We start from the raw sequence: 13,485 nt of genomic DNA, 5'->3' as shown, positions 1-13,485 counted from the left end.
TGTCTTGGGTGATGAGTAACAGTTAAGGAAAAGAGTAGACTAACCATAAAGTTTAAAAGGAGAGGCCAAAAGAGATGTTCATAGGTGCCTTGAAATCAGCATATTCCTGGAAATCTAGAATGCCACATGCACACCTTGGGCTGTGCACATTCTCAGAAAAGACCTGAGATGGTCCTAATCTCCCACTGCTAGCTGACCTTGACACTCTGTACAGAAGTGGAGGCTAAAGCAGAGTTGTAAATTGCCTGAGTATTGTTGAAACCTGCTCCAGCACACACACACAGACTCTCAGCAAAGACTTGAAGATTTAGTCCAGGTGTTTAAGGAAATCTCTGTTCAGTCATTGGCTGATCAGTAAGCAAACTGACTAGAGACTTCAGTAGCCACACATAACAAAGAATATAGACTTTACAGAATTAGTTCAGAGAAATCACTAAATTATCAATAACTACAGGTAGCAGCAACAGCAACCCTGGGAAGGTGGGAAGAATCTGATTTCCAGAGTTGCAACATTATATTAATTTAAATGTCCAGTTTTCAACAAAATGTTGCAAGACATGAAAAGAAACAAGAAAATATGGCTCATGCATGATTTTGGACTTTAAATCAGCTATTTTAAATATGTTAAAAGAGCTAAAGAAAAATGTCTAAGGAACTAAAGGAAAGTCTGAGAATGATATCTCACCAAATACAATAAGTCCCCTACATACGAACAAGTTCTGTTCTGAGAGCATGTTCGTAAGTCCAGTTTGGTCTAAGTCCAACAAAGTTAGCCTAGGTACCCAACTAACACTATCCGCTATAAAGTACTGTACTGTAATAGGTTTATAATACTTTTCACACAAATAATACATAAAAAACAAACACAAAAAATAAAACATTTTTAATCTTACAGTACTTGAAAAATTCAGTAGTACAGTACAACAGCTGGCATACAGGGGCTGGCATCGAGTGAACAGGCAAGAAGAGTTACTGACTGGAGGAGGGAGAGGAGGTGGGAGTTGGTAGAGCTGAAGGATCATCAGCAATAGGAGACGGAGGCCAAGCTGCAATTTCACTCACGCCTGAAGTTGATGGCACAGTTTCTGGTTCCTTGCTGGATTCAATTCTGTCTACCCTTTTGAAAAAGCGATCCAGTGATGTCTGGGTCATAGCTCTTTTTTTCTCATCATAGGTGACACAGTAGCACTGGATTGGATTCTGAACGGCTGATTTAACATTCGGGTCCTGTGCCTCAAAAACTAACAGTGCCTCCTCAAATAAAGAAAATCCCCTTGCCATATCCTGCGTCATGAATCTCTACGGTTCTTCAGTTACTTCTTCTTCCTTTTGTCTCTCTTCATCCTTTCTCTGGGCTTCCAATTCCATCTTTTTGCCTCATTCCACTCTCTCAATTATTTTCACCATTGTTTCCATTGTTATGGAAACACATTGGCAGTTCTTAGCTGTACCAGCTACATCACCGCTGCTCTTACGCTTGCTTCTGGGCATCCTTTGCTTGAAATAAAGATACTGTACTATTTTACTCTATATAGTACTGTAAGTAAAGTACACAAAAGCACAACCACTTGTAGAGGATGCATGCACGTGACAGTGTACGCCAGATATGTGAACTAACTTACTTGATTGGACATGCAAACACATGTTTGCATCTTTGAAAGTTCACAACTTGAAGTTTCATATGTAGGGAGTTTACTGTAGAGAATATCAATAAAGAGGTAGAAATTATTAAGAAAAAACCAAATAGAAGTTCTGGAGCTGAAAACTATAGTAATTAAGTAAAACATTCACTGGAAGGATTAACAGCAGATTTGAGCAGGCAGAAGAAAGAATCAGTAACTTGAAGATAGTTCAATAGAGATAATCCAATCTGAGGAACAGAAATCAAAAAGAGTGAAGAAACTTTAACAGAGTCTCAGAGACCTGTGGTATGGCATCAGAAATGCCAACATACTCACAATGGTAGTCCCAGAAAGTGATGAGAGAGAAAGGGCCAAAACAATAAGGCTGAAAATGTCCCAAATTTGATGAAAAACATTAATTTACACATCCAAAAAGCTTAATAAACTCCAATTAGGACAACGTCAAAGAGATCCACACATAGGCTTACCATAATCAAATTGTCAGAAGATAAACAGAAGCTTGAAAGCAATAAGAAAGAAGCAACTCATCATATATAAGGGATCTTCAGTCAGATTAACAGCTTTTTTCTTATTAGAAGCCATAGAAGCCAGAGACATTGAGATGACATATTCAAAGTGCTGCAAGAAAAAACTGTCAACCAAGAATTCTATATACAGAAGTATTTTCCTTCAAAAATGAAGGACAAAGTAAGATAGTCTGAGGTGAATAAGTGAAAGAGTTTGTCATTAGCAGACCTGCCCTTAAAAAAAAAAAAAAATGGAAGTCCTTCTCATTGGAGTGAAAGCACACTAGACAGTAACTTGATCAAGATGAAGTGATAAAATAGATTTACGTAGGTAAATCTGAAGGACAGTATGTGTGTATTTTTGTTTGTATCTGTTATGTTCTATCTGATTTAAATTACAGCTGCATAAAGCAATACTGATAAACATGTTGTTGGGCACACAATGTATAAAATATATTTTGTGACAATAACAGCATAAAAGTGGGGAGGGGAATGGAGCTACATAGGAGCAAAACTTTTGTGTACTATTGGTCATTCTAATTAAGATGTTAATAGTAATCCCCAGGGCAGTCACTAAGAAAACATCCCCAAAATATTTGGTAAAAGAAATAAGGGAATTAAACTGATACACTAAAATATCTGTTTGACATAAAATGAAGCAACTGTGGAAGAATTGAGGAACAAAAATTCATATGACTTATAGAAAATAAATAGCAAATGGCAGATGTAAATCCTACTTTGTCAGTAATTGTATTAAATGTAAATGGATTAAACTCTCCAATTAGAAGGCAGGGATTGGCAGAATACTTTAAAAACACATAAACTATATATTATCTACAGAAGAGTCACATTTGACTCAAGGACACAAATATGGTAAAAGTAAAAGCTGGAAAAAGATATTCCATGAAAACAATAACCAAAAGCGAGCTAGAGTGGCTAAACTAATACCAGAGAAAATAGATTTTAAGACAAAAATTGTTACTAGAGACAAGTACAGTTTATAATTGTAATGATAAAAGGATCAACTCTTCAAGAAGATATGACAATTACAAACATATATACACTTAACAATAGAGAACCAAAATACATAAGCAAAAACCAAAAGAATTGAAGGGATAGACAATTCAACAATAATAGTTTAAAATTTAAATACTCCATTTTGAATAAAGAATGGAATAGCAAGATGGGACATAAGCAAGAAATTAGAAGACTTAATGCTACAAACCAACTAAATCTCTATAGAACATTCAACAACAGCAGGGGACACATTCTTCTCAAGTGCACATGAAATATTTTTCAAGGTAGACCACATATTAAGCTTAAGTCCCAATAAATTTAATTGGATTGATAATACAAAGTATGTTTTCTGATGAGAGTGGAATGTTATGAGATAAATTACAGAAGGGAATTTGGGAAATTCACAAATATGTTGAAATTAATCAACACACTCCCAAAAGGGATGGCTCAAACAAAATCACAAGGGAAGTTAGAATATACTATGAGATAGTGAAAATGAAAACATACAAAAACTTATTGGGTGCAATGAAGGCATTGCTCAGTGGGAAATTTATTAATATTTTAATGCCTATGTTGAAAAATAGAGAAAACTTTCAAAACAAAAACCTAGACTTCTATCTTAAGAAACTAGAAAAAGAAGAGCAAACTAAACCCAAAGCAGATATAAGAAAGGAAATAAAATGACTAGAACAGAAATAAAAGAGCTAGATAATCGAAAAACAAGAGAAAGTCAATAAAACCAAAAGTTGGTTCTTTAAGCAGATCAACAAAATTGGCAAACTTTGGCTAGACTGACCAGGAAAAAAGGAAGATTCAAATTACTAAAATCAGGAATGAATTAGAAGGATCATTGTTGACCTTACAGATAGAAAGAGGACTATAAAGGAGTACTATGAGCAGTGGTATGTCAATGAATTTGATAAGTTATATGAAGTGAACAAATTTCTACAAGGATACAAGTTACCAAAACTATCTCAAGCAGAAATGAACGCTGTAAATAGATGTATAACATGTTAAGAGACTGAGTTAGAAATTTAAAACTTCTTACAATGAAAAGCCAAGTCTACACTGGTGAATTCTGTCAGTTTAAAGAAGTAACTTTTCAATTAAAAAAAAATTAGAAAAGAGAGAACACTTCCTAACTCATTCTTTGAAGTCAGTATTACCTTGATACCCAAACCAAAGACTTCGTAAGAAAAAAAACTATAGTTAAGTATTGCTTACAAATATAGATGTAAGTATTCTCAACAAAGTTCTAGCAAATCAAATCCAGCAGTATATAAAAAGGATTATACACCCTGATTAAGTGACATTCATCTCAGGGATGAAAGGTTGGTTCAACGTACAAAAAAAATCTAATGCAACCTATTTATAGAATAAACGTGGATGTAACCCCACATAATTGTCTCAATAAACAAAGTATTTGATAAAATCCAACACCCTTTCGTAATAAAAACACTCAACAAACTGGGAAAAGAAGTGAACTTCCTCAGTCTAATAAGAGTGTATCTGTGGGCTTCCCTGGTGGCGCAGTGGTTGAGAGTCTGCCTGCTGATGCAGGGGACATGGGTTCGTGCCCCGGTCCGGGAAGATCCCGCATGCCGCGGAGTGGCTGGGTCCGTGAGCCATGGCCGCTGAGCCTGCACGTCCGGAGCCTGTGCTCCGCAATGGGAGAGGCCACAACAGTGAGAGGCCTGCGTACCACAAAAACAAACAAACAAAAAAAGTGTATCTGTAAAAAATGCACAGCTGGGACTTCCCTGGCGGCCCAGTGGTTAAGACTCTGCGCTTCCAATGCTGGGGGCACAGGTTCCATCCCTGGTTGGGGAATTAAGATCCCACGTGCCATGTGGTGCAGCCAAAAAAAAAATGCACATCTAACTTTTTTTTTAAAACATCTTTATTGGGGTATAATTGCTTTACAATAGTGTGTTAGTTTCTGCTTTATAACAAAGTGAATCAGCTATACATATACATATATCCCCATATCTCCTCCTTCTTACGTCTCCCTCCCACCCTCCCTATCCCACCCGTCTTGGTCACAAAGTACAGAGCTGATCTCCCTGCGCTATGTGGCTGCTTCCCACTAGCTATCTATTTTACATTTGGTAGTGTATATAAGTCCATGCCACTCTCTCACTTCGTCCCAGCTTACCCTTCCCCCTCCTCGTGTCCCCAAATCCATGCTCTATGTCTGCGTCTTTATTCCTGTCCTGCCCCAAGGTTCTTCAGAACCTTCTTTTTTTAGATTCCATATATATGTGTTAGCATACAGTATTTATTTTTCTCTTTCTGACTTACTTCACTCTGTATGACAATCTCTAGGTCCATCCATCTCACTGCAAATAACTCAATTTCGTTTCTTTTTATGGCTGAGTAATATTCCATTGTATCTATGTGCCACATCTTCTTTAAACATTCATCTGTCAATAGCCACTTAGGTTGCTTCCATGTCCTGCCTACTGTAAATAGAACAGCTAACACATTGAATGGTGAAATGCTGTATGCTTTCCCCAAGGATGTCCACTCTCACCTCTTCTGTTCAACACTGTACTGGAAATTCAAGCCAGGGCAGTTAGGTAAGAAAGAGAAATAAAAAGCATCCATATTGAAAAGAAAAAAAGAAAACTATCTCTATTTGCAGTTGACATGATCTTAGATAGATAGATACCCCTAAACAATCCACAAAACAACAACAGCAAAATACAACTATTAGAGTTCACAAGTGAGGTCAGCTGATTGCAAGATAGAAAATCAATATATAAAAAACACTTGTATTTTATAAACTATCAATAAACAGCCTGAAAATGAAATTAAGAGAGAATTCCACTTACAGTAGCATCAAAATGAGTAAAATACTTAGGAGTAAAATTAATCAAAGAAGTGCAAGACTTGTACTGAAAAGTAAAAAACATTTAATGAAATTAAAGACCTGTATAAATAGAAAGACATCCCATGTTCATGAATTGAATGACCTAAATGTTGTCATGGTGGAAGTACCCCCCCAACTGGTCTACAGATTAACTGTAAAACCTCCAAAATTCCAATTTCTTTTCTGCAGAAATTGATATTAGTCCTAAAATTCATATGAAAATGAAGGGGACCCAGAGCAGCCAAAAGAACCTTGGGGAAGAAAAAAGTTGGAAGACTCAAATTTCCCAATTTCAAAACTTACTACAAAACTTGAGTAATCAAGGCAATTTGGTACTGGTATAAGAATAGACATACAGGTTAATGAAATGGAATTGAGCGTCCAGAAGTAAACAAGGTTTTGAGCAAGGGTACCAAGACCATTCAATCAGAACAAAATAGTGTTTTCAACCAAGGACGCTGGGCACAACTGGTTATCCACATGCAAATGAATCAACCCGGCCTCCCACCTCACACTGTATACAAAAATTAACTCAAGTAGAGCAGAGACCTAAACGTAAGAGCTAAACCTATAAAACTCTTAGAAAAAAAAACATAGATGTGTGTCTCTGTAGCCTAGTTTTCTTAGATATGACATCAAAAGCTCAAGCAACCAAAGAAAAAGTAGATAAATTTGACTTCATCAAAATTAACAACTTTTGTGTGTCGAAGTACATTGTCAAGAAAGTGGAAAGAAAACCCACAGAATGGGAGAAAATAGTTGCAAATCCTGTATCTGACGAGTGTCCAATATCAAAAATATACATTAAAAAAACTCATGACTCAACAATAAAAAGAATTTAAACACAGACAAAGGATTTGAATAGACATTTTTCCAAGGAAAATATACAAATGGCCAATGAGCATATGGGAAGATGCTCAACATCATTAGTCATTAGGGAAATGCAAATCACAACACAAGGAGATATCCATTAGGATGGCTATAATAAAAAGAAGGCAAAATAATTATTGGTGGGGATGTGGAGAAGTTGGAACTCTTAGATTGCTGGTGGGACTGTGAAAATGATGCAGCCACTTTTTTTTTGTTTGTTTTTGTTTTTATCTTTATTGGAGTATAATTGCTTTACAATGGTGTGTTCATGCAGCCACTTTGGAAAACAAGTTATCTGTTCCCCAAAATATTGTATGTATAGTTACCATTTGAGCTGGCAGTTCCACCCCTAGGTATGTACCCAAAAGAATTGAAAACATGTTCACACAAAAATTGTTAAATTATTCGTATTAGTAATAACAGCCCAAATGTCCATCAACTGGTGAGTGACTAAGTGAAATGTGGTATATCCATACAATGGAATATTATTTGGCAGTAAAAAGGAATGAAGTATTTATACATGCTACAGTTGACAACCCTTGAAAACATTGTGCCAAGTGAAAGGAAGCCAGACATATATGATTTCATTTATATGAAATGTCCAGAATAGGCAAATCCATAGAGACAGAAAGTAGGTAAGTGGTCTCCAGGGGCTGGGGGTAAGGGGAAGTGGAGTGACTCCTAATGGCTATGGGATTTTCTTTTGGGTTATGAGAATGTTCTGGAATTAGGTAGTGGTGATGGTTGTACAGCCTTGTAAATATACTAAAAACCGCTGAATAATACACTTGAATATGGTGAATTCTTTGGTATATAACTTGTATTTCAATAAATAAATAAATGCTATCATTATGAATACTATTTATGCCCAGGTGATCATGGCATTGTTATGTGCTGTGCAGATTAAGTTGAACGACATCATATAGATACAGATAACATATAATAGCAAGAAGTATAATTAAATATAAAGTAAATATTTCCTCCTTCAGGGCTACTGTATGGCCATTAAAATTATATTGTCAAGTTTATTGTTGTCTAATATGTATACACTAAAATGCTTATCATTAAACTTAAATTATTTTATCTTCTTCTGGTGTAAATTATTTGAGAAACATCTCGGTTAAACATGTTTTTAAAGAGGAAGTACCATAATAGTGGACATTTAGGAAAGGGAAATTGTTCACATTGACTTTCTATTCATGACTAAGATAACTGCAACTATCTAAAATTTCCTTGGGAAGTTGAGCAGGTTTGTGAGATACAGTGTCACTATTTGAGCTTTTTTTTCCGAAAAGGATGAATCTATATATATATGGTTGGGTTTTTTTCAGGTCAAGCAAATGAAGTGGCCAAAGAAGCTGCTAACAGATGGACTGGTATGTATTACAGTGGCACTGATAAACTAGTCAAACTCTTGTACACTTACTGTGATGTGAAATGCAGGAACTATTGTTCCTGGTTAAGTTCAAGAAAAGACATTTCTGAAAGTGTATGTATTAATCAAGTTTTTATATCTTAAATCATTTCATTTACTTGAGGAATTTTTAAAATCTTATTATGAGTCATTTTGTAAAGTGTAAGGCATTTTTGTAAAACCAATGATTTCTTTAAGTTTTGTGTAACTTTTCCTAGATAAATCACTTGGGCTAATCACTTAACCTTCTTATATATTAATGCAAGATACAACTTTTAAGAGTTTCATGCAATCCTAAAGATTTGTCTTCTTGCTCATAATAATAATTGCAAACATTTGTCAAGGGCTGATTATGAGCCAGGCATTATAAAGCGTGTCTGTGCTGCATTCTCATTTTATCTCCACAACAATCTTATGAGGTAGATAGGATTATTATCCCTAATTTTAGAGATGAAACTGAGGCCACTAGGAACCCACAGTCACACAGGTGCTAGGCAGTGGAACAGGAATTAGATTTCAGAGTCCAAGCTCTCACCCACCACACGGGGTAGTCTTCTCTGTGTACCTGCTTTCATGTAAATGCCTCATTAATCCATTTGCCAATGGATACACCCTCTGGTCTATACCAGGTATATACTAAGAAATGGGAACTAATGAGGCATTATCTATGTGTCTTAAAATTTAGAAGAACATTAATAAATAATGATTGTTGTGAATTATATACAAGTATGATTATTATTGTTAAAACCTGTCTGGAAGTTACACTGATGTTTTTTCAGTATTTAATTATGAAATAATGGTAATTGAACCTTTCCATCCTGGTAAGAGTCTTTAATGCCTTTATATGTGTTACCCTTATTCTGTTTCCGTGGGACAGCATGGATAAGATTGCATTGACACAGAGATGCAGAAAGCTTGAAGTAGCTGCCTTAAGTCAAAGGTGATTAGTCACTGGATGAACAGGGAATAGAGCCAGATTTCCCTGATTCCATGTCCAGACCTCTGTATTTCACAGAAAACTTAAGAATCGTTTTTCCTTGTCTATTTTAGAATTAAGTACAGTGATAAAATCAATATAACTGGCCTTTGGTCCCTATAAAATTGCAGTCTTATTTATTACAAAGTTATTTCCTAGTGTAATGCTTTAGTGATAAGAACAAAGGAGGGTAAAAACAGCAAACTAACATTAAATAAAAGAGAATAATGAAATGTGTGTCCAATAAAGTATAAATAAATAATAAATACAGTGATATCATATAGGTTTGAGAAATATAAAATTTTGAGTAAGTAAAAAAGCAAGTGGATTTTTAGGTTAAAAATAAGACAAGAGTCACAAAATGATTTCCCCTAATTAACAAAGCAGCTCAGCAAACAGTAGGCACAGGCAGCCTGTGTATATAGTGGGAGGAACTTGACTTTCAAAGGAATCCAGGTTGTTCTCCTTATTTGCTATGTGATTTATTGAACCTCTCTGACCCTGCTTCTTCATCTGTTCAATGTGGATAATATCTACCTCACATTTTGGAAGGATTAAATAAAACAGTTTGTAAGCCGTTTAGCACACCATTAGACACATTGATAAACAAATACTCCCCTTTTCCCTGTCTCTTAAAAAAATCCTTTCATGTTTTCCAGTTGATCATAAACTTCAAAAATTATAATTAAAAAAATGTGAACAACTTTTTTTTCCCTTGTGTTATTAGCTGAGAAAGAACCTGAAACTTTTTAAATCATACAGGAAGGATAATATTTTCAGAACAGTAGAAACAGCTGTTAAGAACAATATTTCTGGGGGCTTCCCTGGTGGCGCAGTGGTTGAGAGTCCGCCTGCCAATGCAGGGCACACGGGTTCGTGCCCCGGTCCGGGGGGATCCCACATGCCGCGGAGCAGCTGGGCCCGTGAGCCATGGCTGCTGAGCCTGCGTGTCCGGAGCCTGTGCTCCGCAATGGGAGAGGCCTCAACAGTGAGAAGCCCACGTACCGCAAAAACAAACAAACAAAAAAACATATTTCCATTTGAGTTTACAACTTGCTCCTTCCAACATAAAAGTGTTATGAAAAAATCATGGAGTTAAAACGAATTACACCTCAGAAAACCTTCCTGTTTTCAAAACAAACAAAAAGAAAACATCAATAATACTTATAACTAAAGATCGTTATATAATTATTAGTTAAGATTTGGTTTCTTTATACTGAAAAGGTCCCTAAAATGTATTTTAAATTGAGCATACTTACTGTTCAGTAATTCAGTATTTCAATTTTATAGAATGAGAAGTCACCTCAGGGTATAAATATAACTAGAAATATAGCATCTAAATGTTTTGCGACATTAAGTAACTTTAAAAGTGACTTATCAAATTATATAAAATCTTGCCTAATAACTAAGATAGTGGAGTTTTTACGACTTTGTATGAGAGACATCTAAATGAGTGAGGGAGGAAAGATGTTGTGAGGTCCTAACATGCATGTGATATTGCCCATCCTATTCCTGTATATATCTTGGGTTTGCCACCATATAAATTAATATGAATTCTACCAGTCTTAAGGTTGTTTCTTTAAAAATAAAAGTATTTTTTTATCCATTCATAAACATTTCCACATAATAGAAAAATTAATTGACAGGGATGAACTATCAAAATTGCGGGTGACTTTGTCTTGAAGGCAGACATCGAGTGGCCCAGGGACATATTTAATCAGAGTCTTTTTGAATTGGTCCATTAAGCATTGTATACAGAGGCTTTTTATTTGTTTATTCTTTTGTTTGTTCTTAATCTTTGAAGGTTTATAATAAAATGGTTTCTTGCCCTCACATGAACCAGGAACTCCTTCCTGCAGAGGCTCTAGTCTTACTGTGGTGCCTCGTTTTCTTCTCTCCTGTTCCCGGGTTGAAATACATTCCTCCAAGGCTCCTACAGCATTGCATCTGTCCTCTTGTTTTCTGGAAATCTTTCTGTATTCTTGGAGCCTATTGTACAAGCTCTACACATAACACTTGATCTTTTCTCTCTAACACACATATCACTTTGGAATTGTTTAGTGATAAATTGATTTTTCTCTCTCTACTCTTGTGTCAGTTTGAAGGCATAGGCTCTTTATGTTCTGGAATACCTGTAATACACTTAATAGCTGTCTTATGTAGCAATGGGCCCTCTATAAGTATTTGGTTGTGACTGTCAAGATTGCACAAGTTGTGCAGACACTAATCAAATTAAACAGATTATCCTAGAGTGCTATTAGTATTCTCTCTTAGATTCTTATGAAAAGTAGAGATTTGGTTTAGATCATTACATAAAGATTTATTTTAATATCTGTTGATATCCTATAACTCTTTATTTAAAGAAATGAGGATATTTTGTTAACATTATTCTATTTGATATAGTAGTATTCACCTCAGCAGTGAACTTCGTTCCAAACATTTAGTTATCAATATTTGATACTTGGAATTAAACTTCCTAAAACAATATTTTTAAGAGTGATTGAACTTCATATATTAATTTCCTAATGGTACCATAACAATATACTTCAGACCAGGTGGCATAAATAAAGAAATTGATTTTCTCACAGTTCTGGAGGATGGAAGTCCAAACTCAAGGTGTAGGCAGGTTTGGTTTTTTCTGAGGCCTCTCTCTCCTTGGCTTCTTCTCCTTGTGTCCTGACAGAGTCTTGCCAATGCCTGGCCCTAGTGTCTCAGTGTATCCACGTTTCCTTTTCTTGTAAGGACACCAGTTAGATTGGATTAGGGTCCACCCCAGTGGGCTCATTTTAACTTAGTCACCTCTTTAAAGACCCAATTTCCAAGTACAATCATATTCTGAGGTAGTGGGGTTTAGGACTACAACATATGAACTAGGGGGAGGTGATAATTCGGCCAATAACACTCCAAAAGAACCTACTTTAACCCTTCATTTCATTATCACAACTAACACAGTGCTTAATGTTTTATAGAGTACTCTGAACCAGAAAACTGTATACCATTACTTTTCTGTATTTATAATACATATTCATTTTAAAGATGGTATATGTACATTAAAGAGAATGTGTAAAATTAAAAAAAGAAAACTCACCATCATTCCCATTCCCTCAGTGCAGCCATTGTGAGCACGTTGGTACTGCCTTGCATCCTTCACTGCCTATGCATTGACACCCTTCTACTTGATTAGACATTTAGATTGCTTTTTTTTTACATCTTCCTTGGAGTATAATTGCTTTACAATGGTGTGTTAGTTTCTGCTTTATAACAAAGTGAATCAGTTATACATATACATATGTTCCCATATCTCTTCCCTCTTGCGTCTCCCTCCCCTGCACCCTCCCTATCCCACCCCTCTAGTTGGTCACAAAGCACCAAGCTGATCTCTCTGTGCTATGCGGCTGCTTCCCACTAGCTATCTGTTTTACATTTGGTAGTGTAAATATGTCCATGCCACTCTCTCACTTTGTCACAGCTTACCCTTACCCCTCCCCGTATCCTCAAGTCCATTCTCTAGTAGGTCTGTGTCTTTACTCCTGTCTTACCCTTAGGTTCTTCATGACATTTTTTTTTCTTAGATTCCATATATATGTGTTAGCATACGGTATTTGTCTTTCTCTTTCTGACTTACTTCACTCTGTGTGACAGACTCTAGGTCCGTCTACCTCACTACAAATAACTCAATTTCGTTTCTTTTTATGGCTGAGTAATATTCCGTTGTATATATGTGCCACATCTTTATCCATTCATCTGTTGATGGGCACTTAGGTTGCTTCCATGTCCTGGCTATTGTAAATAGAGCTGCAGTGAACATTTTGGTACATGACTCTTTTTTGAATTATGGTTTTCTCAGGGTATATGCCCAGTAGTGGGATTGCTGGGTCATATGGTCTTTCTATTTATAGTTTTTTAAGGAACCTCCGTACTGTTCTCCATAGTGGCTGTACCAATTCACATTCCCACCAGCAGTGCAAGAGTGTTCCCTTTTCTCCACACCCTCTCCAGCATTTATAGTTTCCAGATTTTTTGATTGCTTTTATTTTTTTCTTTTGTTACACTGGGATGAAGATTTGCTCATAAATCTTTGTACACAATTTATTTCCTTGGGATAAATCCCTTTATATAGATGTAACACTTTTTTCAGTGGTAAACTGCATTTAAATTCCCTAGAAGACATTCAGGATATATGTGTT

At 35.8% G+C, this 13,485-nt stretch overlaps 1 protein-coding gene across 2 annotated transcripts in view; it reads left to right on the top strand.

Moving 5' to 3' along the window:
• Nucleotides 1–13,485, top strand: part of MND1 (meiotic nuclear divisions 1) — a 107,217-nt gene that overhangs the window by 68,589 nt on the left and 25,143 nt on the right. For both annotated transcript variants that reach the window (XM_067734742.1, XM_067734741.1), the window contains exon 7: nt 8,240–8,284. In XM_067734742.1, the coding sequence (XP_067590843.1) occupies nt 8,240–8,284 (45 nt within the window). The remainder of the gene's footprint in view (nt 1–8,239; nt 8,285–13,485) is intronic.

This window comes from Pseudorca crassidens, chromosome 4 (genome assembly GCF_039906515.1).
Source record: "Pseudorca crassidens isolate mPseCra1 chromosome 4, mPseCra1.hap1, whole genome shotgun sequence".
NCBI classification, from domain to species: Eukaryota; Metazoa; Chordata; class Mammalia; order Artiodactyla; family Delphinidae; genus Pseudorca; species Pseudorca crassidens.
This window is presented reverse-complemented; position numbering and strand designations above follow the sequence as displayed.